The 24193-nt window shown below is 34.7% G+C and overlaps 1 protein-coding gene across 7 annotated transcripts in view; it reads left to right on the top strand.

Annotated features, from left to right (window-relative positions):
* Positions 1–24193, top strand: part of LOC131162326 (uncharacterized) — a 66192-nt gene that overhangs the window by 30392 nt on the left and 11607 nt on the right. For all 7 annotated transcript variants that reach the window (XR_009138740.1, XR_009138741.1, XR_009138742.1 and 4 more), the window contains 4 exons: positions 807–929; positions 1021–1174; positions 18107–18167; positions 18263–18645. Coding sequence is in view for 4 of the 7 variants with exons in the window: in XM_058118673.1 (XP_057974656.1) it covers positions 807–929; positions 1021–1174; positions 18107–18167; positions 18263–18645 (721 nt within the window). In the remaining 3 variants the exon portion in view is untranslated. The remainder of the gene's footprint in view (positions 1–806; positions 930–1020; positions 1175–18106; positions 18168–18262; positions 18646–24193) is intronic.

A 24193-nucleotide genomic window follows, 5' to 3' on the forward strand; every position in this document is an offset into this window, starting at 1 on the left:
ACTCATTTTAGTAACAGTGTGGATAGTCTAGTGGGATTTTTTTCTCTCTGTCCTGCTAGAAGTTAGAGACAAGGGTCAATGGTGGGTTTCTTCTATTTATGCCTTTCTAGACCAAATCTTACGGATTCTTTTTGGTATGGGCTTTATTTTGTCTCTGAATTTTGTGCGCCTAGGTGGACTAGAGGAGGTGATTTTAATGTGGTGAGGTTCTTGAGGGAGAAGAAGTGGGGTGGAAGGCTTAATTGCACTATGAGGGAGTGTGGTCCAGGGGACCTTCTGCTGGACAATGCTAATTTTACATGGTCAGTGGGGGCCCGGGGGAGCTAGGGAGGTGGCTAGTAGAATTACAGGTTCTTGTGTTCGAATGAGTGGGAAGAGTTGTTCCCTAATCCTTCCCAAGTTGTACTTTATAGACCCACGCCCAATCATTTTCCCATCTTATTGGAATCTACGAAGGTATCTTGGGGACCCACTCCTTTGCATTTTGTGTCTTTTGATTTTGCTTTCATAATGTTGTGCATATTGAATTCTGATAATTATTTGGTGTACTATTTGATTTTGGTTTCAATAATAAGCTTTTGTTAATTTCAGTCACATGGAGTAAACTTTGCATAGACAAACACCTTGAGATGGATGTCTTTTATCTTGAAAAAAAAATTCCACCGTCATTAGTCTTACTCTGTAAACTCTTGTATCATATATCAGTCGCTGCTAGGGGTAGCTGAATCCATTTTTGGTGAGCTTTCATAATTAAGAATAAGAGATGGAGTATGCTTATAATTCTTTTTTTTTTCCTTTTCATTCAGAAAATAATGTGGAAGCTGAACAAGTCAATTGCAAAAGAACTATTACCTACACAACCTGTTGACTTTGCTATTGAACCTTGGTGGGGAGTTTGTCTTGTCAACTTTACACTAGAAGAATTTAAGGTGAAATCTCACTGTCCTCGTGAGTTCGAATAGAAAACAGAGTCTACCTTTGTGTGCTGAACTGTCGAGTTTTTCATGAGACATCTTGCAGAAACTCTCAGAGGAAGAAATGGCTACAATTGACAAAGTCTGTAAGGAGGAAGCAAATTTGTTTATCCTATTTGATCCTGACATTGTGAAGGGTCTTCACCAACGGGGGTTGATCTACTTTGATGTCCCTGTCTATCCTGATGACCGTTTTAAAGGTAATTCATTCATGCCCAGAATTTTCATGCAACAAAGTTGCTCTTCGAGTTTATCTTTGTGTATGTAATTATTAAGAGCATCAAGCCAATGAGTCTCTTGCACTAAAATTTTTATGTGAGTGTGTACATGTTATTAATTTAATTTAGCTTAAATCATTATATGAAAGCTCTTTCTCAAATATCTGTTAACTCTCATGTATCAGCAAGGTTAACTCGTTACTGAAGCATGTTATATCATCTGTCTTCTTGCACTGTTTCTCCTCCTCCAGCTCAGAGAAAGAAAAAAGAAATTTTGAATTACTTGACATCTTTGATGTGGAATATGCTTAATTCCCTTTATTTTTATTTTTTTTTTAAATTTTTACCCCTCCCTCCCCACTATCTTTCTTCTTCTTCTTCTTCTTCTTTTTTGACATGGCATGTTATGACTGTTTAGGTTAAACAAAAAATCCGCTGGCTTGATTCGCTCACAAGGTGTTCATGGATATGTGTGTGTTCTTATGTGCTATCATATTGTACAGTATGCTTAGAGGTCTCTGATAATCTGGTTGTAAGGATTACAAACGAATCAAGCAAAATTGTCTTAAGTAACTTACTGTTTTTATAGGTCCTGCTGGGCCAGTTATGGCACCTTGTGGGGTGGGATTGGGGTTTGAATATAGTGTCTTTAAATTCTATGCAAAACTTCAAAATAAATCTTGTAAATCACAAAAACTAGAAACACAATAAAAAATGTTAATCGTCCCAACTCCGGGAGTATATAGTCTAGAGGGGGGGGGGTGAATAGACTCTTTTCGCGGAATGTGTATTTCTCTACAAAATAAAAACTCTTGGTAAGATACAAGAAATTATATCACAATATAAGTAAATGTAAATCATGCACAAGACAAATAAAATGAAGAGAAGGGTAGAGAATTAACACCGGTATTTTTACGTGGTTCGGCACCAAGCCTACGTCCACGCCTTAGGACCAACCCAGGGATTCCACAATCCACTAAGGAACTCTTTCACCGGCGGAGAAGCCTTACAACTCTGGAACAAATCACTACCACGCTCACAAAGAGCCTTCACTCGGGAACAAATCCCTACCCGCTCATAAAGAGCCTCTTCGGTTCACAAAGAACCTTTGCAAGAAGATGATGGAAATACAATATGATGCTCCTCAAATGAGTAAATATTAAATACAAAGCAAACCTCATACTATCTCTCAAGTAATGAATCAAACACTATTAAAGAGCAAGAGAGAATGAGCACTTGTGAATGAAGAATAACAATGCAAAGTGTTAGGTGCTTAGGTTTTGGTATAAAAAGATGTTTTTCACTAAGAATGATCAAAAGTCTTCAAAACCATATTAATACAAGTCTAATAGTTGTATTTATAGCCCAAGAGCCAAAGGAGCCGTTAACTAGCCGTTAAGGGGAAGCAAAGATATTTTATTTGGTAAACTAGCCGTTTTCTGCCCGTTGAAGTAGTTCTGCCCGTTGGACTTGTCGACTAGTCCCCTGCTCTCGTCGACTAGTCACACACTGCCACTCGTCAACGAATCCCCTGTGTTCGTGGACAAGTGCCCTGAATCAGAAAAAGTCATCAACATGAAAGTTGTGGCATTTTGTCTTAACTTTCCAGGGACACCAAGATCGTCCTTTTTGGACTTTTCTACCAAAAGTTATGCCCCAAATACCGAAAGGTGTTTAGAAAATTTGATAGGTGCATAGCATAGGTTTTAAACTCAACCAAAAAGCCTTTTAATCACTTGAAAAGTTCTTGGACAAAAGTATATGAAAAATAATAAGTCTAATAAAGTTTAATACTTGCCCAAATGAGTTTCCTTTTGAATATAAGATACCTTGTTAATATGCAAAGATAAGCTTACCTAGAACCACTAATGGATTGTTATCATCAAAACAAGACAATTAAACTCATGTAGTCTCTGAGGCTAACGATCTCTCCCTTTTTGATGATGACAAACCATTGGTGTTCTATATAGGGTATGATTTAAAGCTCCCCCTCAAATTATGCATATTCTTAAATAAGACTAAAATATGCTCCCCTTTACTATATGCATATCTAAAGTTTACTCCCCCTTACTTTATGCATATAAGGCATAATAAAACATTTAACTAGATATTACATATCCATTGGAGCTTCAACATGCAATTCATAAAATAGAAAGTTCATGCAAGATAAAACAAGTAATAAGCAAGATGAACTTTCATACTACCATATGCATTCTACCCCACTTGCATTTCACTTCTCCCCCATACATAACAACAAACATCTTGTTCCTAACATACAGGACACCAAGTTTCAAAAAAGCTTCTCCCCCTTTGATCATCATCAAAAAGAGAGGTGCTATTTAAAAAAAACTCCCCTTTAAGATTAGTTTCATGGAGGTGAGGTGAGTATGTGCTACACATATACCAAAATTTTGGGTGCTAAACCATAATATTAGAAAGGCCTAGATTGGCTTCCTTCCAAACTCATGAATAATGATTTAGAAGTTAAACCATTTGTTGTAGATCAATCATTCAATGATCATTCAAGAATGGACATTTTCAAAATAAGCACCAAATATTCAGTCTTGTAATTTAAGCATGGTAAATGTGTCCAAACAACTTGGTAAAGAGCGTGTGTATAATTTAGAGCATTCTAGGAAAATTCAAAGGATTATTGAAAATTGTGCATGTTTTTCAATATAGCATACAGTGTTTAGGATTCAACATGCACCACTACCTATTCAATTATTCAGCATGCATTATGAAAATATTCATAAAGTTCAACCCACATGCAATGGATTTCAAGCCATGATCATTCAACATGCAAAGACTTATAAGTACCATTGAATCATCATGCAAATGATCTTTTTATCATGCATCATTTATAAGTATTCATTGATGACAATGTGCATGAACCAGTCTAAGTGACCACTTAAGGTTAAAACACTAAGTTCAACTTGGTCACTATACTGATACTACATAAGACTTTCAAAAGTATTTAGAGTTTAAAAATAAGTCTTATGAAGTCATAATTTTAGTCGACTAGCTAGCATGTATGAAAAAAAAAATCAATGAATTCAACATGCAAGACCCTAGTCATCTACCAGCATGCAATGCACAAATCTGCATTAGTCAAGCAGATGGCATTCAAATCAGGCATGCAGTTCAGTATATCCAATCAATATAAACTATTCATCAAATAATATAACATTTAGAAAGTAATGAATAGTAAGCGTTCAGTTCACACAAAGCATCCTATATAAAAAATAAGATATTTCTAAAATAAGCATAATACAATGAAGTATTTATTGGATGAACTTTAGATTTGCTGCTTTCTCTCAATTATACAGCCCAAGCACTAAAATTTTATGATCTTCTGAATATATTAATCATTTAAGCTTCAAGATGAGTTTAGGACTATATGATGCAAAGTCTATAATTAATTAGCTAAAGCTCAATTTTGTATGATGGACAAAATATGCTATATTTTAAGATATTCATACAAAAGTATATGTATATAGCATTTAAAAAATTATTTAACTAGTTAAGATCCTTTGTCCAGGGGGTTTACTTAATTATGCAATAGCCAATATTATCATATAATAACCAATCATAATGATATATATATGTTAAGCGAAATAGATTGGATGTTTCACTAAAGTTCTCATATTGGCTTGATTTTCCTAAGGTTCTTAGTAAAATAATAATGTATACTAAAATTTAAAATTTTAAGCACAAAACACTAAAACATTATTACCCCTTATATCCTAACAAGAATCTTATGAGAAAAAAAATTTTCTTTTAAGATATCTCATAAGATAGCATGCAAATATAACCCATGATTCAATAATGAATTTAACACAAGATGTAAATCATGAATCATGACATGAGATAAAGTAGAAGGAGGAAGATATACCTTTTCAATTAACTTGGCTTTATTTGACAATGGTCTTAGAAAATAGGTGACATGTTCTCCTAATTTGCCACTAATGGGAAGGTATTCCTCAAACATATAATATCACAAATAAATGCTTCATTTTAGAATGTCACTTGTTGTTATGATTATTTTTACTAAAATTCAATTCATGAATGCTATGTTTAGATATTCTACTATGCATTCAAACAAGAGCATATATCATCAAAACGAATTATGTGACTAAGAAATACATCTCTTTTCCATAAGAGATGGATTTACCTATCATAGCATGCCTTTGAACTTAAATTCAAAACCTTAGTAACTCATATGAGAAAAACAAGGTATTTCCATTTAATAAGCTTGGAGCACATGGTATTCATCCCATAACCAATAGTCAATATTTCAAAAAAAAAAGAAAAGAAATAATCCAATCAAGTATATAATTAAAGCATCATATTGGTTTAATTTTGAACTTATCAATATTGGCTTAATTTTCAAAAGTTCCCAGCATAGTAAATAAACAATTTAAAATGCATAAGCTAGAATTTTTAAACTTTGAGCATAATTAGGAAAGTGTTTCTAACAATTAACTTGGTCATATTTATAGTTTAGAGCCTCAAATAACCAAAGCCTAAAAATAGGGTGCGAGTGCTCCTTGTTTGCCTCGAGAACTAGCTGTTAGGAGCGCATTATATCCAGCTGCTTGAGGCCACCAACAAGACCAACAAGAACCCTATCATCAACCAATAGGCTAGGAGCTTCAACTAAAGCTGAGGAGTAATGAGATGTGTATATTGTAATGATATAATGTGCTTGTCCAAGTGAGGTTTAAGTGTGTCTCGTTTGGAAAACCAAGTCTAAAGACTCGTTTGATATTTTAAGTATCAAAAATGATCTGGTATGCATGTGTGAACTTAGTTTAGATGAACTTATTTGGTCATTATATTCCCTTTTTTATTTTTACTTTTCACCTATGTAAAAAGTTTAGCCTACCTAAGACCTATTTCCTAATCCTAGGTTCTAAGGAATCAAAAATTCAAAAATCACGTGTTCCTTTGGGTACCCATTCTTTCTTAGGTGCCAATGGGTTTTTCTTCACTACCCATTCTAACTTCCTTTGTTTGCCTCTATCTCCTCTAAAAGGGCAAAATATCTTATATGTCCCTTTCTTTCATAATATAAACAAATTTTATTTTCGTGTGAGGGTCTTGACTTATTTCCATTATTATTGCTTGTTAAGGCATGACCATGTGATTTACAAGAGGATTTCAAATTCTTTTTGGAAAGATTTTTTCTTTTAACTCCCAAGAATTTTTTGGAGTTTTCTTTTCCTCTTGTGACTTTACCATTCTTTACCATGAACTTCATTTTTATTTTTCAAGAGAATATTTTCCTATGAAATATTTTTAATTTGATTTTTCAAATTTCCTACTTCTTTTTGAAAAATTTCATGGTCTTTTTGAGCTTTTTCAATAAGCTCCTTATTTTCCCTCTTAAGGGAAGCATTTTCTTCTTTCAAGGAGGAACAAAGACAAGGTTCTTTTCCTTTGCATTTTGACAATTTTTACCCCAAATTTTCTATCTTAACTTGCTCCTTTTAAGAAATTAAAACAAGCCCCTCATTCTTTCTTTTTAAAAGAATTATTTTCTTCTATCAATGAGGATTCCCTATGTTTTGACTAAGGAAGCTCTCAAATTTTTGTTCTTTCTTTTTACTAAAACTAATTTATCCTACAACTTAGAACAATTTTCAACGACTTCATCATATGAAGGAAGATATTCATCATTATTATCCGAACTAAATTCATCTTCTTGTTCATTAGCCATGAAGCAAGGATGCGCTTCTTTCTCATTTTCATCATCAGTGGCTAAACCATCAATTTCATCCCAAGTAGCACCATTCATGGCATTATGATCCCCATTTAAAAAATTTCCTTCATTTTGATTTAGGGGGCAATTTATCATGTCATGCCTAGGGTTATTGCAATCATAGCATTCATTGCATGACTCCTCTTTTTCTTTTTGTTGCATTCTTTTACTTAAAAGTTTCTTGATTTCTTTTGTGAAGAATGCAATATGATTATCCTCATTTATTTCTTGGTGATTAGCACAAGGTCTATCTAAGACAAGACCATTTTCTATCTTAGGTTTTTCTAGATTTCTTGCTTCTTCAATGGTCATAGATGACTTGGGTAAGGATCAGAGAATTTTTTGAATATAATCTTCTAATGAATAAATTCTACCAAGTGCTTTCAAGTTGTTAATGAGGTGTGTGAACCAAGTGAGCATGGAAGAAATTTCTTCACTATCATTTAATTTAAACATCTCAAATTCTCTAACTAGCATGCATAATTTTTTTTGTTCATTTTGAGATGGGTTATTTTGGAGGGCTAAGGTGCTTGGGAAGATTTAGGCCCTTTTTTGGATCATGATTGCTAGAAAGGATTAACACACATGATTTGCTTCAAAAGAGAAGACCCTATAAAGCTCTTAGTCATGAAATGTGCATCATGTGTTGTGAATGCAACGAAATGAATGCTCATCTTTTCGTGCATTGCACGGTGGCATTGCAGCTTTGAAACGTCATTTTTGATATGTGGGGAAACGGTGGGTGGCACTGAGAAATATGGCCTAAATAGCGGCTATGACCTTTTGACTTAGCTCCCAGGGTAATTCACCTAGCCATTCCCTGATACAAATGGAGCAGAAGATAATGAAAGGGAGACAAAGTCCTGAATAAATCATAACACAAGCTACCCATTCCTTCTATCATATCAGTTGAGTTGATCCCACTAGATTGGTGTGAAGAAAATTCACAACTGTAGCAGCCTTTGCAGACCACTACCATTATGTAACAACCATTACAGCTGTTATGTAACCGCTACTGGACTATTACAGCAAAAAATTAATGTTTTTTTTTTAACTTTTTTCTTCTCTTTTTTCCCCCCTTTCATAAGTCATTCTCGATAAGCTATTTGAAGAGAGGAGTATGTTATAATAAGGATGATAATGATACGAAAATTATTTATTTTTATTAATATATATAAGAAATGCATAAATTAAAATTTTGATATGAGCACTGTTTTGTTAAAAAAAAAAATTATTTTGATAATATTAGTAATTAGATACTTCTTTTATATATTTTTCAACTTCAACCTTCTTTTCCTTTTAGTTTTTGTCATGTGTAAGTTGTTATACCTCATTTATTTAATGATTAATGTTATGATTATATATTATAATTTTAAAGCTTAGGTTATAGTTTTACAACATAACTTGTTCGTCTAAGACTCTTAAAGTTATTAGATTTTTATTACTTTAACAAATAAAATAACAAAACTTGTTTAAGTTATTGTATATTTGAAGTGTATAATATATTTTGTTTTAAGGGTAAGCCTTGGATCAACAGTAAGGTTGCTTATTGGTGACTGGTCAGTCAATGGGTTGTAGCCCAAGGAAACAACCTCTCTGCATAAAAGTAGGGGTAAGGCTGCATACATTGTGATGACCCTCTCCCTATCCTCTAGAAGTGGGGAGCCTTGTGGCCCAGTGTCATGAGCCAAACACTTCACACCTTGTGAAGAGCCATGTAGCACTAGCTAATACACTCTTGCTTAGCTAGTCAACCAAAGTATACCACAATTTACCACAAGAACACATTTAACTAGTAGTGAAATGAAAAGTAAGTGGAAGCAGTAAGCAATTCATGTAAGCAATTAATAAGCATGCGATAAACATTGAAACAATGTAATTCATTAACAACGCCTTCATAAGAAACGTGTGTTTAGTGAGGGAGGAAAATAAGCTAAACACGTTTACGAAATGCTAGTAAGTTTTACTAGATTGATGAACACCAACCCTGCCCTAAAGAGCTATATGTATGCTATTTTAACTTTAGCACTAGGAAACATCAAAATGACCGAGTTATACTCCCATTCTACACTAAGACATTGACACATTGAATTAACAAAACCTATACTACTATTTACTTGATGGTATCCCATCCCATGCATGCAAGACAAGCAGCCATCGACAAGCATAATGCCAATAAGTTTGCCTCTTGACATTCTCCCCCCAAGACCCCCACTTATGCAATCGACAATCTGTGTAAACTTTGATGCTAGGTGTTGTGAAAATTCACAAGTGCATGAAATTGTAACAAGTAATATAGTGATAAAGAAGGATGTCGAACCCACGAGGACTATTTACCTATTAACTATTGAAAATTTTCTAATTCTAAATTAATTGAAAATCAAGAAAAGTGGTGGATTTTGAATTTGAAAAATAAAATAAAAACAAATCAACTAAATACCTAAAAAGAAGAAGATTTCACCCAATAAGAAAGCACTAAGGCATCCAACTCACCTAACCAATCCAATCCCATATCCTAATCATGCAATCAATCAATTATCATCCTATTTGACGGCAAAATATTCTAACTTATCTAAGACCCTCTCTCGAGTAGAATTAGAATTACTCAAAATACGATAACCCGCGATATGTCTATGCAAAGTTAAAAGCATTTGAGTGCAATAAGATTAATAATATTTCACATACAAGCCACACAAATCACATTGGCACATTCTCGTCCTTTGTTCAATTCATGGCATACATCATACGAAGCTAAACTACATCTCGAATTAACATGCACAACAAATCATTCAACTATTGGCCAGATAATTGAAAGCATTAAACTCAATGATGTATACTCAAAAGGAATGATAAAATTATGATCACATAGAAATAAGATTCGGAATTGTAATGCAGAGGTTACATCGTAGCCTTAGCAATAGCAATTAGCTTATAATAGAATCAAAACAAACCATAATAATCTAGAATTCATAATGCAAATTGTACAAAGAGAAGATGAAGGAAGTAAGAAGGAAACTGTATGTAGCTCGAGAATATCAATCGTCAACAAATTCAATTCGGCCTCTCTCTTCTTCTTTTTCCAAGCTTCGAATTCCTCTCTAATGGTGAAGAAAATCCTCCTTTCCGTTCCAGTTTCGAATCCCCTACTTTTATAAAGCTTTGGTCGTCCTACCTTCTTATCTCCCCAAAACAAGATTCTCCAAATCCCTTCATTTTATGCCGCCGCCTTGATGTGCGATTTTCTCTATCAAGATCTTCCCATCTTTGAAAATATTCAACATGGAAGTTGTGGGATTTTTTTCTTAGCTTTCCGCAGATACCAAGATCACCCTTTCCAAACTTTCCATGCTTGCAAATTTCTTCCCTTATGTCAATTTCAAAAAGAAAAGGTTGGGGGGGGGGGTGGTTATGAATTTTGCAAAGTAAACCGCAGTTTTGAAAATCAAGTTTGAACTATGATGTTCTAATTTTTCAAAAAAAAAGACATACATTTATGATTTTCAAAACTTCTATCAAAATCATAAAAAAATGTTCACAATTATGCTTATGTTTTTAGAAAGATTTTCAATTATGCTTGCTCCCTCTTGGTGAATATCAAAAGGTTTTGAGGGAGTTCTTAAAATTAAATCCATAAAATCATTCAAAATGATGTTTCAATATGCTCAATTTCATCATGATGTTCAATCAAACTCAATTTCAACAATAACATGCTTTATTACTAATAAGCTTAATGGCCATAAGGTATACATTTAAGCTCATCTTTCACAACTTTAATATTTTCAAAATTCCCAACTCAATATACTCAAATTTCAAAAATGATCAACAAGATATTCAATCAAGCTCAATAATATACTCAATTTTCATAATAAGATATTCAGTATGATCAATTTCATATCAAGATCAGTGTCCACAACAATATCAATATGCTTAACTTAATATCCAATATGCTTAAGATCATCAAAATAAGGCATGATATTCAATTTAAGCTCTATATTTACAACACAATATTCAATATGCTCAAGCAATATAAGAATCATATAAGCATGTTTCCCCTAAGTCAATGCATACAACTCAAGATTTAATCATGGGGTTTCACAATGGGCATTTCAACAAAAGAGAATTTCAAAATTTTATCAACATGCTCAACATTAAACAAAATTTCCATTTTATCAACGAAAATCAACACAAATCAACATTTTACACATTTGTCATTGTATTTCATAAAATAGCAAAATATTTGCACAAATTATCATATAAACAATAATTTTTAAGGGAAAAACAAAATTAAAAGTTTAAAAAAATTTTTAATCCCTTATTCTTTATGAAACCTTGGGCAAAAATAAATTGTCTTGAAATTGCTAAAAGATTTGAAAAAGCCCAAGGTTCATTTTTCAAGGAAAGCTATTTTCAATCAAGTTCCAAATTTAAAGGTACTATAATGTGAAATTAACCTTGACCCTTTTATTACCGATATCTTTTTAGCATAAGAATTTTTTTTACATAGGTAATGCTCTTTCTAGGCTTGTCAAAAATGACATTTTGATTAGCTAATATTCTATCAAAATTCTCCTTCACTTGAATAAATTTTGAAACAAAATGATTGGGATTTACAATTCTCTTTTTCAAATTTTCATTTTCCAATCTCAAATCAATTGTGGGAGTACTAGATGTAATCTTAACTTTCAAATTTTCATTCTCCTTTTTTCAAGAACTCATTTTCATTCGCCAAAAAATTTAATTTCTTCTTAAGCACTTTATTTTTAAAACCAATGTTTTCAAGATCACCATGCATTCAATTAAAGCATTGTATAATTCATCATAGGAGGGATGCTCGTTTTGAAAGAAATTTGCCTCCTCTTTCTCCTTTGCCTCTTCTCTATCTTCAATGGCTTCGAGGTAATGAGTTGATATTTCTTCTTCCTTATCCTTTGTCTCCTCTTTGTCCTTTGTATCCATTTCAAACATGTTACATTGATGAACTAACAAGTTAGCATTTTCATCACATATATCATCATATTGTTTCAAGAGAATGCTCAATTTTCCTAGTCGTATCACAAGTAGATACTTTATCAAATTCATTATGGTCTAGGACACAAAACAAGATGTTCATTGCCTTGGCATTCATTGTGTGCAAAAGCCTTTCATTTTCATTCCACGTACATCTAGGTTTAGGCTTTGTTACACTATTTTCCACCATAGCCGGAAGAGTATATCCATTTTGGATAATATCCCATATTTCAAAATCAAGAGTTTGAAGGAATATATTCATTCTAATTTTCCAAAAAATATAATCATTTTATGGTGATCTTGTGGTGGACTGCCCCTCAAATACAAATGAAAAAGCTTTGGTTGCTATGGATCCGCTCTAAGACATTTAAGTTAAAAAAAAAAAAAAATACTAGAAAAGCGCTAGCTCTTGTACCAATTGTTGGCCCAAAGGCAATCCAAGAGGCGGGGTGAATTGGGTTTAATGAAAATTAAATGTGCTTGATAAAAATCTAAAGAAATTAAACCAGTCAATCAAAACACACAATATCAAAGCAATAAAAGAGAGAAGGGAAGAGAAATGCACAAACTCGTTTGTAGTGGTTCAACTATCCCTGCCTACGTCCACTCTCTCAAGACCAACCGTCTTGAGGTTCACTAAATCCCCTTGCTTTAACGGCGGCAAGGACACCAATTACACGGTTACACCCCTTGTTTTATGGAGACAACACAACCACATACAATCCCTTGTTTTCTATGGAGACGAGGAAAACAAAACAACAACGCTTACAAAAACAAATTCCTCACAAGGAAGATATACAATTAGAGCTCATAAAATAAACTCTTAAGAAATAAACAGATGATAGCTCAAGAGTTTTTTCTCAAGGATGAGCAATTAAAGCACAAAGACAGATTGAGAGAGAATTAAAGCAAAAGCACTTTGTAGTTCAATATGGATAGCTTCTCTAACATTCTCAAGGCCGAGGAGGACATATATATCAAGTTTGGATGAAAGCTAACCGTTTTCTTTCCATTAGATCCTTTTTGGCATTCAGCCCGATCGACCGCTTACATGGTTTGGTCGACCACTTACTAGTCTTTAAACAAGAAAAGTGACTGTTGCAGGCAAAATATGCTAGACTAGTTGACCGCTTTCAGGGGCCGGTGAATCGCCTTTGGCCTTTGCCTAAGGCTAGTCGACCGTCCCCTGGCATAAGGCCAGTTTCTGTCTACTTTTGTTCCTGTTTGGCCAATTTAGGTCCATATATCCTAAGGCTTATATTTTCTCATTATTTTATAATATAAATTACAATACAATTGGGAGAAAAACTACAAATGAATCAAATAAAGTCTTCAATATCTACTTTTAATTCTTCAACTTTAGTGGCTTAATCTTATAGAATAACTTAAGCAGAAAAGCCATTAGTCTTTATTACAATTTGTTATCATTAAAACTAGGTTAATGAAACCTTGGGGCTAACATAATGGTATTAGTAACCTAAAAAACGGTTGTGAAACGATGTGCTCTAACGGTCACAGCTGCTATTTAAAACCATGTTTAGAGCTCCTTTTACACAGATGTCTTGGTGAGGAGAGGGTGACTCCTTATATAGGAATGGAGATGCATGGAGCTTTTGGCTCGCAGCAAAGTTGCTACAAAACATTTTGGGTTGGCTACTTACTATCTTGCATTGTTGCCCCAAGTTCATCCCAAAGTAGATATTACTGTGTGCACCACACTATTTGCAGCCGCTTGTGTGCCCTCATGCTCACCAAAAAAAAAAGAAGATTTGATCTGCTTTGACCTCCAAGACCCCAATTTTCACAATACACATGAATTCTCTCAAGCCTTTTGTATTTTTTTCGGATTTCCAATAGGTAAGTAATGAATAGGGACCACTTGAATTTAGAGGTGATCTACGGCCTCCAGGCAATGCTTGGAAAATATTCTTAAATTAAAAACAAAATTTGACAAAAATAAATTAAAATTTGACAAAATTTGATAAATTAGGCAATAAGTCTGGAGTTGGTGCCTGATGAAATTTGGTGCTAATAAAGCTAAAAAGTTTTTCATCTCATATATTTGGTTAGGCAATGTATGAATGCACTTCTTCTTGCTTTCTTGTTGTTGGAAAGTTTCAAAATTTATCCAGTTGACTCTCCTTGATTATAGGAGCAATTTCTGTAATTATGTAAATAATCTTAGGAGATTTTCTAGGATATATTCTTAGGAGATATTCTAGGAGATTTGTTAGCAATTGTCATTCCTTCCTTTTTTCTATTCTTTCCTTTATTATTCTTTCCTTTTAGGTTATCCTTGTAGTATATAAGACATTCGGATTGTACCTAGTTTTAAAATAAGAAGAAATACTATTTCAATTCTTCTCCACTTCTAGATGGTATCAGAGCCTGGTTTTCTTTTCCTTTTAGCAGTCATAGCCTCCAAAACCTAGGCCTCACTGCCTTAACTCTGTTCAGGCTCCATTATATCTGAAATTTCTGAAACTTCCACCATTGCCCGACCTGAACATGTGGTCAACACCAAAACTGAAACCAAGGTAGCCTATACCGAACCCCATTCAGTCCAAATAACAAATATCCGTCTCAATAAGCCAACTTCTTGAGATGGTCTCAATCAGTTCAAATGTATATCCACGGGAGAGGTAAGATTGGGTGCCTTACTGGTGAAACTAAGGCCCCTGACAGAGCAGACCCATCATATGCTATATGGGATGCTGAAAATTCCATGATTGTGGCTTGGCTTGTGAATGCAATGGATGAAGATATTAGTGCTAATTACATGTGCTATCCTACTGCAAAAGAACTCTGGGATAATGTTAGTTAAATGTATTCTGATCATGGAAATTATTCTTAGATTTATGAATTGCAGCAAAAAATTGGCAAGACCCAACAAGGGGAAGATAGTGTGTCCAAGTATTTCAATGTCCTTAAGGGACTGTGGCAGGACTTGGATCTATTCAATGATTATGAATAGAAGAGCCCTTTTGATTGCAACTACAAGAAGAAGATGGTGGAAAATGCAAGAATTTTTAAATTCTTGGCTGGACTCAATGATGAGTTTGATCAGGTCAGGGGGAGGATTCTTGGTAGACAGCCTCTGGCTCCAATCGGAGAGGTATTTCTGAAGTGAGACGTGAAGATTGTCGCTGGAATGTTATGCTAAAGAAAAAAGGGGCCGATGGAACAATTGAGAACTCGACTTTGGTTGCTGCTAATCCTACTGTTTTGGCTGCTACTAATGCTTCTGTACAGCGGTCATATCCCAATCAAAAATCTTTAGTATGGTGTGACTATTGTAATAAGTCTCACCATACCCGAGAAACCTGCTGGAAACTACATGGAAAACCCGAAAATTGGAAGAGCAGCAAACCTGGACCTGGAAACAACCAAGTGATTCCTAGAGCAAATGAAAGCCTAGATCAATGTTCTAAGTTCAGAGCAGATGGATCAGCTTCTTCAACTGCTGAAATCCAATTTGATATCCGGTACTTCTATTGGTTCCTTGGCCCAAGCAGGTAATATGTCGAGTGCCTATTCCAGCTCTTTAGCCTTTGCACCATGGATTATTGATTCAAGTGCATCTAACCATATGACTAGTATATCTCAATTGTTTAAATCTTATTATCCTTGTACGGGTAATAAAAAGGTTAGGATTGTAGATGGGAGTCTTTCATCCATTGCAGGAGCAGGTTCAATTAGAATTTCCAGGAAATTAGAATTTCTGGGAAAATAGAATTAGAATATGTCCTTCATGTTCCTAAACTTACGGATAATGGTATAGAATATTTCAACCAAGTTTTGGGAAAATTTTTGAAAGAAAGAGGAATTCAACATCAATCAACTTGTCGTCACACCCCACAACAAAATGGCATTGCTGAAAGAAAAAATTGTCATTTACTTGAAGTCCCGCTATAATGTTTTCAATGCATACTCCAAAATATTTGTGGCGGGATTCTATTCTAACTGCTTGTTACCTTATTAATAGAATGCCTACCCGTGTGCTCCAGTATATTACTCCTTTGGCATGCCTAAAAAAATCCTTTCTTGATAATAGGATAATAGGACAATTTCTGATCTGCCTCTAACAGTATTTGGATGCACTGTTTTTGTTCATATTCCAGCTCATCTTAGATCTAGACTTGATCCTAGGGCTGAAAAATGTGTGTTTCTTGGATATGCTCCCAAATAGAGTGGGTACAAATGTTTGAATCTAAAAACAAAACAAAAAAAATTCACATTAGTATGGATGTCATTTTTGTTGAAATTCAGTCTTAGTTTAACCAAACTTATCTTCAAGGGGAGAAAGAGAGTAGTGATGATCAGTTTTGGCGAACTTCTATACCAATGCCTAATGTTTTTCTTGACATTGACATCCCTCTACAAAACATTCAAGCAACTGAAATTTTAAATAGTGAAAAAAATGGAAATCCTAATCTGTCTGTACAAAGCATAAGGGAATCACAAACAAGGGGAGAATTGCTACAGAATAATCCCTCTTCTGAGCTTCATGTTTATACTAGAAGCAAGTATCATTCTAATAGTAAGGATCATCACAATTTCATAGCAGAATCAATCATCACCTCCAAAAACTGGTCATTTGGAAATCCCAGGTAATCCTTCTACTACACTTCCAGTTGATCAATCTATTGACCTTGATGTACCTATAGCCATTAGGAAAGGAGTTAGAACCTGTACCACACACCCCATTGCCAAATATTTATCATACCATAGAATCTCTCATAATCGTAAGGCCTTTACATCCAATATTTCTCTCCTATTTGTTCCAAGGGCCATTCAGGAAGCTATGGATCATCCGGATTGGAATTTAGCAGTTCTTGAAGAGATGAATGCACTACGGAACAACAATACTTGGGAAATTGTTGATTTGCCAAAGGAAAAGAAAATTGTAGGTTGCAAGTGGGTGTTTACAGTTAAATGCAAGGCTGGCAGCAATAGAGAGAGATATAAGGCAAGACTCGTTGCAAAAGGGTTTACACAAACATATGGAATTGACTATAAAGAAACTTTTGCCCCAGTGGCCAAGATAAACTCAATCCGAGTGTTACTCTCCTTAGATGTACATTATAACTGGCCCTTACACCAGTTGAATGTAAAGAATGCCTTTTTAAATGGAGGTCTAGAGGATGAAGTGTTTATGGAATTACCACCAAGTTTTGAAGGTAATCTTAGAAGAGATAAGGTGTGTAAATTGAAAAAATCATTGTATGGGTTCAAGCAATCTCTGAGAGCTTGGTTTGAATGCTTTGGGAAGGCTGTAAAGGGACATGGTTACAACCAATGTCAAGCTGATCACTTCATCTTCCATAAGCACTCAATTGAAGGGAAGGTTTCTTTTTTAATTGTCTATGTTGACGATATTATTTTGATAGGTAATGACAGCAAGGAACTTGAGAAACTAAAACAGATGCTTGCTAATGAATTTGAGATTAAAGACTTGGGTGACTTGAAGTATTTTCTCGGTATGGAATTTGCAAGGTCAAGAAAAGGTATTTTTGTTTCACAAAGAAAATATGTGCTTGACTTGCTTGGAGAAGCAGGTTTACTATTGAAGATATCTTCAAACCAGCTTGAGGGGGAGTGTTGGAAAGTTTCAAAATTTATCCAGACAACTCTCCTTGATTATAGGAGAAATTTCTGTAATTATGTAAATCTACTCTCCTTGATTATAGGAGAAATTTCTGTGATTATGTAAATAATCTTAGGAGATATTCTAGGATGTATTCTTAGGAAATATTCTAGGACATTTGTTAGCAATTGTCATTCCTTCCTTTTTTCTATTCTTTCCTTTATTATTCTTTCCTTTTAGATTATCTTTGTAGTCTATAAGACATTCAGATTGTACCTAATTTTAAAATAAAAAGAAATACTATTTCAATTCTTCTCCACTTCTAGACCCCTTGTTTGGTCGGCAAGGTGGAATGAAGACAAGGTAATTATATTTTCTCTCTGTTTTGATGTTTTTGACATGGGTGAGTGAATAAAACATTCTTTAATGGTTTATAGTGAATTGGAAGGGGTAAAAACTTTCCATCTGACCAGATTCAGTTTTTCCTGCTTGTGATTACTCCTTTCCTTTTCCTTCCATGTCCAGATTCAAAGTGTTAATATTTGTAGTGGTTCAGTTTCCAGGCTTGAGGGATTTGTTTCCAACAGGGAGCAGTCATATGAAGATCCTATTGAGGAGTAAGGCGGTTCTCTTAATATATGGATACCATGTTTGTGTTTCATTTACTAAAAGTTAATATTGCATCCTAACACTTTTAAGTCAAATCATTCAGGTTACTGTATGCAGTTTTCGTTGTCTCGAGCGAGAATGCTACTGTTGCTGAGTTGGCTGCAACATTACAGGCCGATCTTTCTCAGTTGCAGGCTGCTGCATCTTTTGCTTGCAGATTGGGATGGGCACAGAAAATAATTGATCCAGCATCTGTTCTTCAAGATTCAAGTACATCTGGCTCTCTTAATATAGCTCTCAGTGATGAAGAAGATGGTTCTCGTGCTGGCATAGGCTTAGCAGATATGTCCACTGACGGAAGCTCTAATCAACAAAGAGATGTTTCCGTGACTGAAAACAATGGCCTATATTCTGGTCATGCGCGTGTTGCTTTTGTTGTTGATGCTAATATAACATCCTATCTTATGATGGGTTCTGTTTCACCAGGTTCATTCCTTTTATTTTTTGTCTTTCTCTTTTAGTGGGTTGGTGTCTTTCTTTGAGTCTGTGTTCTGATATGATGTCTTGCTCTTTTACAAATTTTAGTGTCATATAACTTGTGGAAGTTTGTAGTAGTTACATATCTTGAAACAAGGATATCTTCTTCTTGTGTTATAATTGTTACTATTGCTTTCTGCTTCAATCATGTTCATCTTTTGTTATGGAACTTTCTTAATCATGCTTCTACACTTCCATATATTATCTGAAGATTCTGTGTATTAACTCTGCATCCTAGTTACCATTTTCTGAACTCCGAAGTTTAAGCTCAAGACTTTGTACAAGGTGATTGGTATCACAATTTTATGTTTCTGTATAGCCTACAAATACGTTCATGAATTGATTAACTGATTCTAATCCCCAAGCAAGTCATAGGGGATTTTCAATATCTGACATGTCCAACTGAAATTTTCTTGAACCTTGGATAATTGCCAGGATTTTAAGTTATGAGGATTTTAAGTAACTATTCCATGGTTTTACAAACTGGTTGTTGCCATTACACAACAGTGTTGGTATAGGATGATATCTTGGAAGTGCCCCAAATCACACCTGTATCATTCGCTATGGCCGTATAATACTATAATGGTCACTTTGGTCCGTACAGGTCATTATACCCCTGCACTGGCTATGAATTTCTTAAAACAGTCGTCTTAATTATTTGCTAGACCAGTTCAACTGGAACCTATTATCAGAATGGTTTGGTTAGCCTCCAAGAACTGGATTTATTGCAAATTGGAACTAACCCGCTTACCCGGGTCCAAACTGAAGTGATTCGGTCTTAACCAAGGCTGAAGCAGGTCAACCCGCTTCTTGCTTCTAATCGAAAAAATATGTTGGGGCCTGGGGTTGAACCCAGGACCCAGCAATGTACAGTCCAGCCAGCATTGTTCCACTGCGCCCACAGGTTCCTTGCATTGAATTATGGAAGAACTATGTTATGTCCCAATATATTTTACATACAAACACCCAAACAACTCAACTCTTTATCTCGTCTTTTGGACCAAAAATAATAATATTTTAAAAATATATGTTTTTTATAAAAAAAAAAAAGTAGTTACTTTAAATTTGATCGAGAGGGCTGTTAAAATTATACATGTGATTTTTCGACTTAAATTTGATGATATATGTGATTTTAATCAAACATTTTTGTAAAATATTTTATATGGAATTGGTGTAATATTATTTTGTAACGTTAGTATTACATGTAGCATTTATGCATGCACTGATAAGCATAAACAATAATATATTAATATTAAAAAAAAAAAGGGGGGCAGCCCGGTGCACAAAGCTCCCGCGTATGCGGGGTCCGACTAGTCTGACCAACCCAGTGGCTTCACTGGGTTGTTCATTGGCATGGGTTCTAAAACCATGGTATATTCATTATATATGCTGTCATATTGTTGAGGTTGAAACTCAAAATTAAGATGAAATTAATTGAAGGTAAACTGATTGGAACAGTAAAATTTTACTTTTAGAAAAAAAATTCTTCTATTGGTTAGAAATTATGTTTGTGACATAAATCTACTACCTTTCATTGCTCAAAAAATTGGATTAAACTTTGAGGGCAGGTAGTGTCTAGTCTTTCATCCATGCTGATTATCCTTTGATTAAATATCTATATTCTGCATTTATGTCATTATGCTATGAATTGTGAAATATGTGCATGTTTTTTGTTCAATTGCCATTATTTTTAGCCATGCTGATTATCCTTTGATTAAATATCTACGTTCTACACATTTATGTAATTATGCTATGAATTTTGAAATATGTGCATGTTTTTTCATTCAATCTCCATTGTTTTTATGATTTCTTAATTCGTATTACATTTGTACTCATTGAATGGTGAACAGTAACAAACACAAGACTTTCACATGTCGACAGAAAGGCCAATGTACGTTTTTATATTTGCTAAATGTTATGTGTAAGGTTTAAAACTTGATAAAAATAATTCAAGGCATCAGTGCATAAAACTTCAGAGTCAAAACCTGTCAATGTATAAGGTTATAACTAGTTTGCTAATGCAATAAACAAATGCATGAAAAGGATGTCTGTTCCGTGTTACTCAAATGACCATTATCATTACTGCTAAATGAACTGGCACCATTCTTTAAAATATGAAATATTTATCTGAGTTATGAATATCACACTTTGTACTTCCATGCACTTCTACGATTAATATGAGTCCAGTAATTTTTACTTGGTTCTCCTGGTTTTTCTACTCAGTATAGCAATACACGAGGCAGTGTAGTGTGATACATAACATGAAGTTTCATTAACTCCCTCATGCTTCAACACGTATACAAATGCTCATAGACACATGTAATTTTATTTTTTCAATATAAAAAATAATCATTTCATGGAGCATCAACTTCTGACACTTTTTTGTAGGCATTTCATCGTGCCTTATCTCAAGACATGGTTGGGCGGTGGTTTATGCCCTCCCCATCATTTAGAGTCCTCCTCGGGTTGATTTTATTGGGGAATTTATTCAGCAGTTATCCTTTTGGAGACCATGGTGAATGTTCTCTTCATTATTTAAGTCCTTTGGCACTTCAAAAAGTGGTTGGGGATTGGAGCTGATAAATTTGGGCTAAAGGAAGCTTAATTCTTGATTTTTTTGAGGTAGTTGTTGAACACAACTGGTCTATTATCATTGAATGAATTTAATGGAGGCATAGGGGGAGCATGAGAGTTTTCTGATCTTCTGAAACAAGTTAGTAGTGTTTCTAGATCTGGGACTGTTGGCTCTCTTGTATTGTTGAATGGAAAATCAGACGAATCCTGTAGAAAGGGCATTTTGATTTTAGATCTCATGCTACGTTACCATCCCATTCCACCCGCCCTTCATTTCTTCCTTTTGCAGAGGAAATTTCTTCTTGTTGAGGTTTTGTTTGCCCATGAACAGAATTGGATTTGGGAGTTATCATGGAATCATAAATAATTTCTCCATTTAGTAGATATACTCAGCCTCTTCAAGTTGGAAATAGGGGAGCTTCTGTATCATTGTGAGGGTTAGAAGAAGATTCATGACTTGTCATATTGTCAGTGTAATGGGTAGTGTGTACTGTGAGTGTTCTGTTTGATGAATATCTTTTTTGATTATCTGCTGATTTTTTGTGAATGTTGGTGGTAATCCTTCCTCTTCTTCTTCCTCTTCCTCCTCTACTTTAGTGGGAGCCATGAGATTTCAGAAATGACTTGATTTGTGGTCGCTTTCACTAAAATGGTTCCAGCAGTGCCGTAGTGCATATACAGTCTGATATTGGTCATAGAGGCATGAAAATAGGGTCCTCTAATTGAAATTCTTTTGTCAAAATAATTTTCAGCAGTGCATGGGGGTCTATTTCATTTAGAAAGCTGTGTAAATCTGCTCCTCTTGCTTTGGAATAGAGTAGTTTGATAAGACCATAGGCTTTTATTCTAGAGAAATTGGGGAAATTAAAAAGATGGAAAATAGAAAGAGGAAATAGGGTTGGTCACTTCGAGGGGATCTGCCTCCAAATTAGCCAAAGGCTATGGATCATGTTTTTACTTGAATGGAAAAGCCCCATAGTGTTATATATATCGGCCTATAGGGTAGGGAACTCCATTCCTATTAGGAATGTAAAATATTCTGATCCAAGTCCTTAATGGACTCAATCCTAATTGATTTTGGAATCTTAACACATTAAAATAAAAGTCCCAATTGATTTGGGAATCATAACATTAAATAGAAATCCCAATTGATTTGGGACGCTAATTAGAAAATTGCAATTGATTTGGGAATCTTAACATTCTCGCCTTCTTCAAATGAGTCTTGTCTTCAAGGCTGAGCAACAATAAATTTCAAGAATCTCTCCTCGAAGGATGTACAAGTTTCCCAAGTTGCATCTTCGGAACTAAAACTTCTATGATGTCTCGACTTCTACATTTGACCACTTTGTAATCCAAAATTGCTTGTGGTTGCACTTGAACTTGAACCTCACCAATAGTTGCAATATCAGACAAGTGGTGCTGCACAGTGACTTGCTCCCCTAATGTATTGTTGAGGCAAGAGACAAAAAAATCAAGATATGCCTTAGAACCTTTGTAAGTCAAGACGATAAGCAACAAGGCCTATGCTGTCCAGGATCTTGTAAGGTCTATAGAATTGAGGAGATAACTTATTGAAGAACAAACTGTCATAGAGCTATAGGGCTATTGCCTAAGAAAAACCTAATCTCCCGCTAAGAATTCCCTTACACTATGGTGCTTATCAACTTGCTGTTTTATATGAGCTTGAGCTGCTACAAGATTTTCCTTAAGGAGTTGAAGTACTTTGTCTCGATCATGGGACTCCTTGTCAACTTGGTCAATTCTGGATGATCCAGCTAAAAATTTATCAAGAATAGGAGCTTGACCATAAACAACCTTGAGTGGAGACAACTTGATGGAGGAATGATAAGTGTTATTGTAATACCATTCGGACCATAGAAGCCATTGCACCTAATCCTTTGATTTGTTGCTAACAAGGCAGCAAAGATAAGTCTCCAAGCACCTATTAACAAATTTAGTTTGCCCATATAATTGTGAATGATATGAAGTACTTATAGTTAATTGCGTTCCTTGCAAACTAAAAAATTCCTTCCAAAAGTTGGTAAAGACTTTGTCACGATCACCAACAATAGATTGAGGAATTCTATGCAACTTGACAATTTTCAAAACAAAAGTATGAGCAACACTTGTAGCAGTATAAGGATGAGTTATAGCACAAAAAGGAGCATTTTTTTTGAGACAGTCCACAACAACAAAGTTAGTAGATGTACCATGAGAAGATGGCAGTCCCTCGGTGAAATCCATGGAGATATCAATTCGAGCTTATTCTAGAATTAAAAGAGGCTGTAGAAGGCTTGGACTCACCATTGTTTCCCCTTTCCATCGTTGACAAACATCATGTTCTGCTTCAAACTTTTTTATTTCACTTTCTTTTCACTCCTAGTAAAATTCTTGAGAAATGCGTTTGTAGATTTGAAGAAAGCTAGAGTGACCTGCAGCCGGTTATGCGTGTAATTCTTGCAGTATGGTTTGCTTGTGGGATAAACTAGGCACTAATAAAATCCTACCCTTATACAATAGGTTTAAAGAGTCTCAAAAGTAAGGAGGGACTGAAGTTGGCTCTTCTTGCAACTTTTGGATAATGCTTCTAGTCTCCACATTTTGCCACTATTCCTTCTTGATTTGTTCGAGAGTAGTACATGCAGGTACCGAAATAGTTACAAGTTCAACTTGTTCAAGAAGTCGTGAGAGTGCATTTGCCACCACATTCACAGCTCCTTTCTTGTAAATAATCTCATATTCGTAGTCCAACAACTTAGTGACCCACTTTTATTGTTCCATGGAAGAGATTTGTTTCTCCAAAAATACTTCAAGCTCTTATGATCAATTTAGATTTGGAAATTCTGGCGAATTAAATATGGTCTCCACTTTGCAATTGTATGCACAATGGCTAGCATCTCTTTGTCTTAAATAGACATGCTGA

This window comes from Malania oleifera, chromosome 8 (genome assembly GCF_029873635.1).
Source record: "Malania oleifera isolate guangnan ecotype guangnan chromosome 8, ASM2987363v1, whole genome shotgun sequence".
NCBI classification, from domain to species: Eukaryota; Viridiplantae; Streptophyta; class Magnoliopsida; order Santalales; family Ximeniaceae; genus Malania; species Malania oleifera.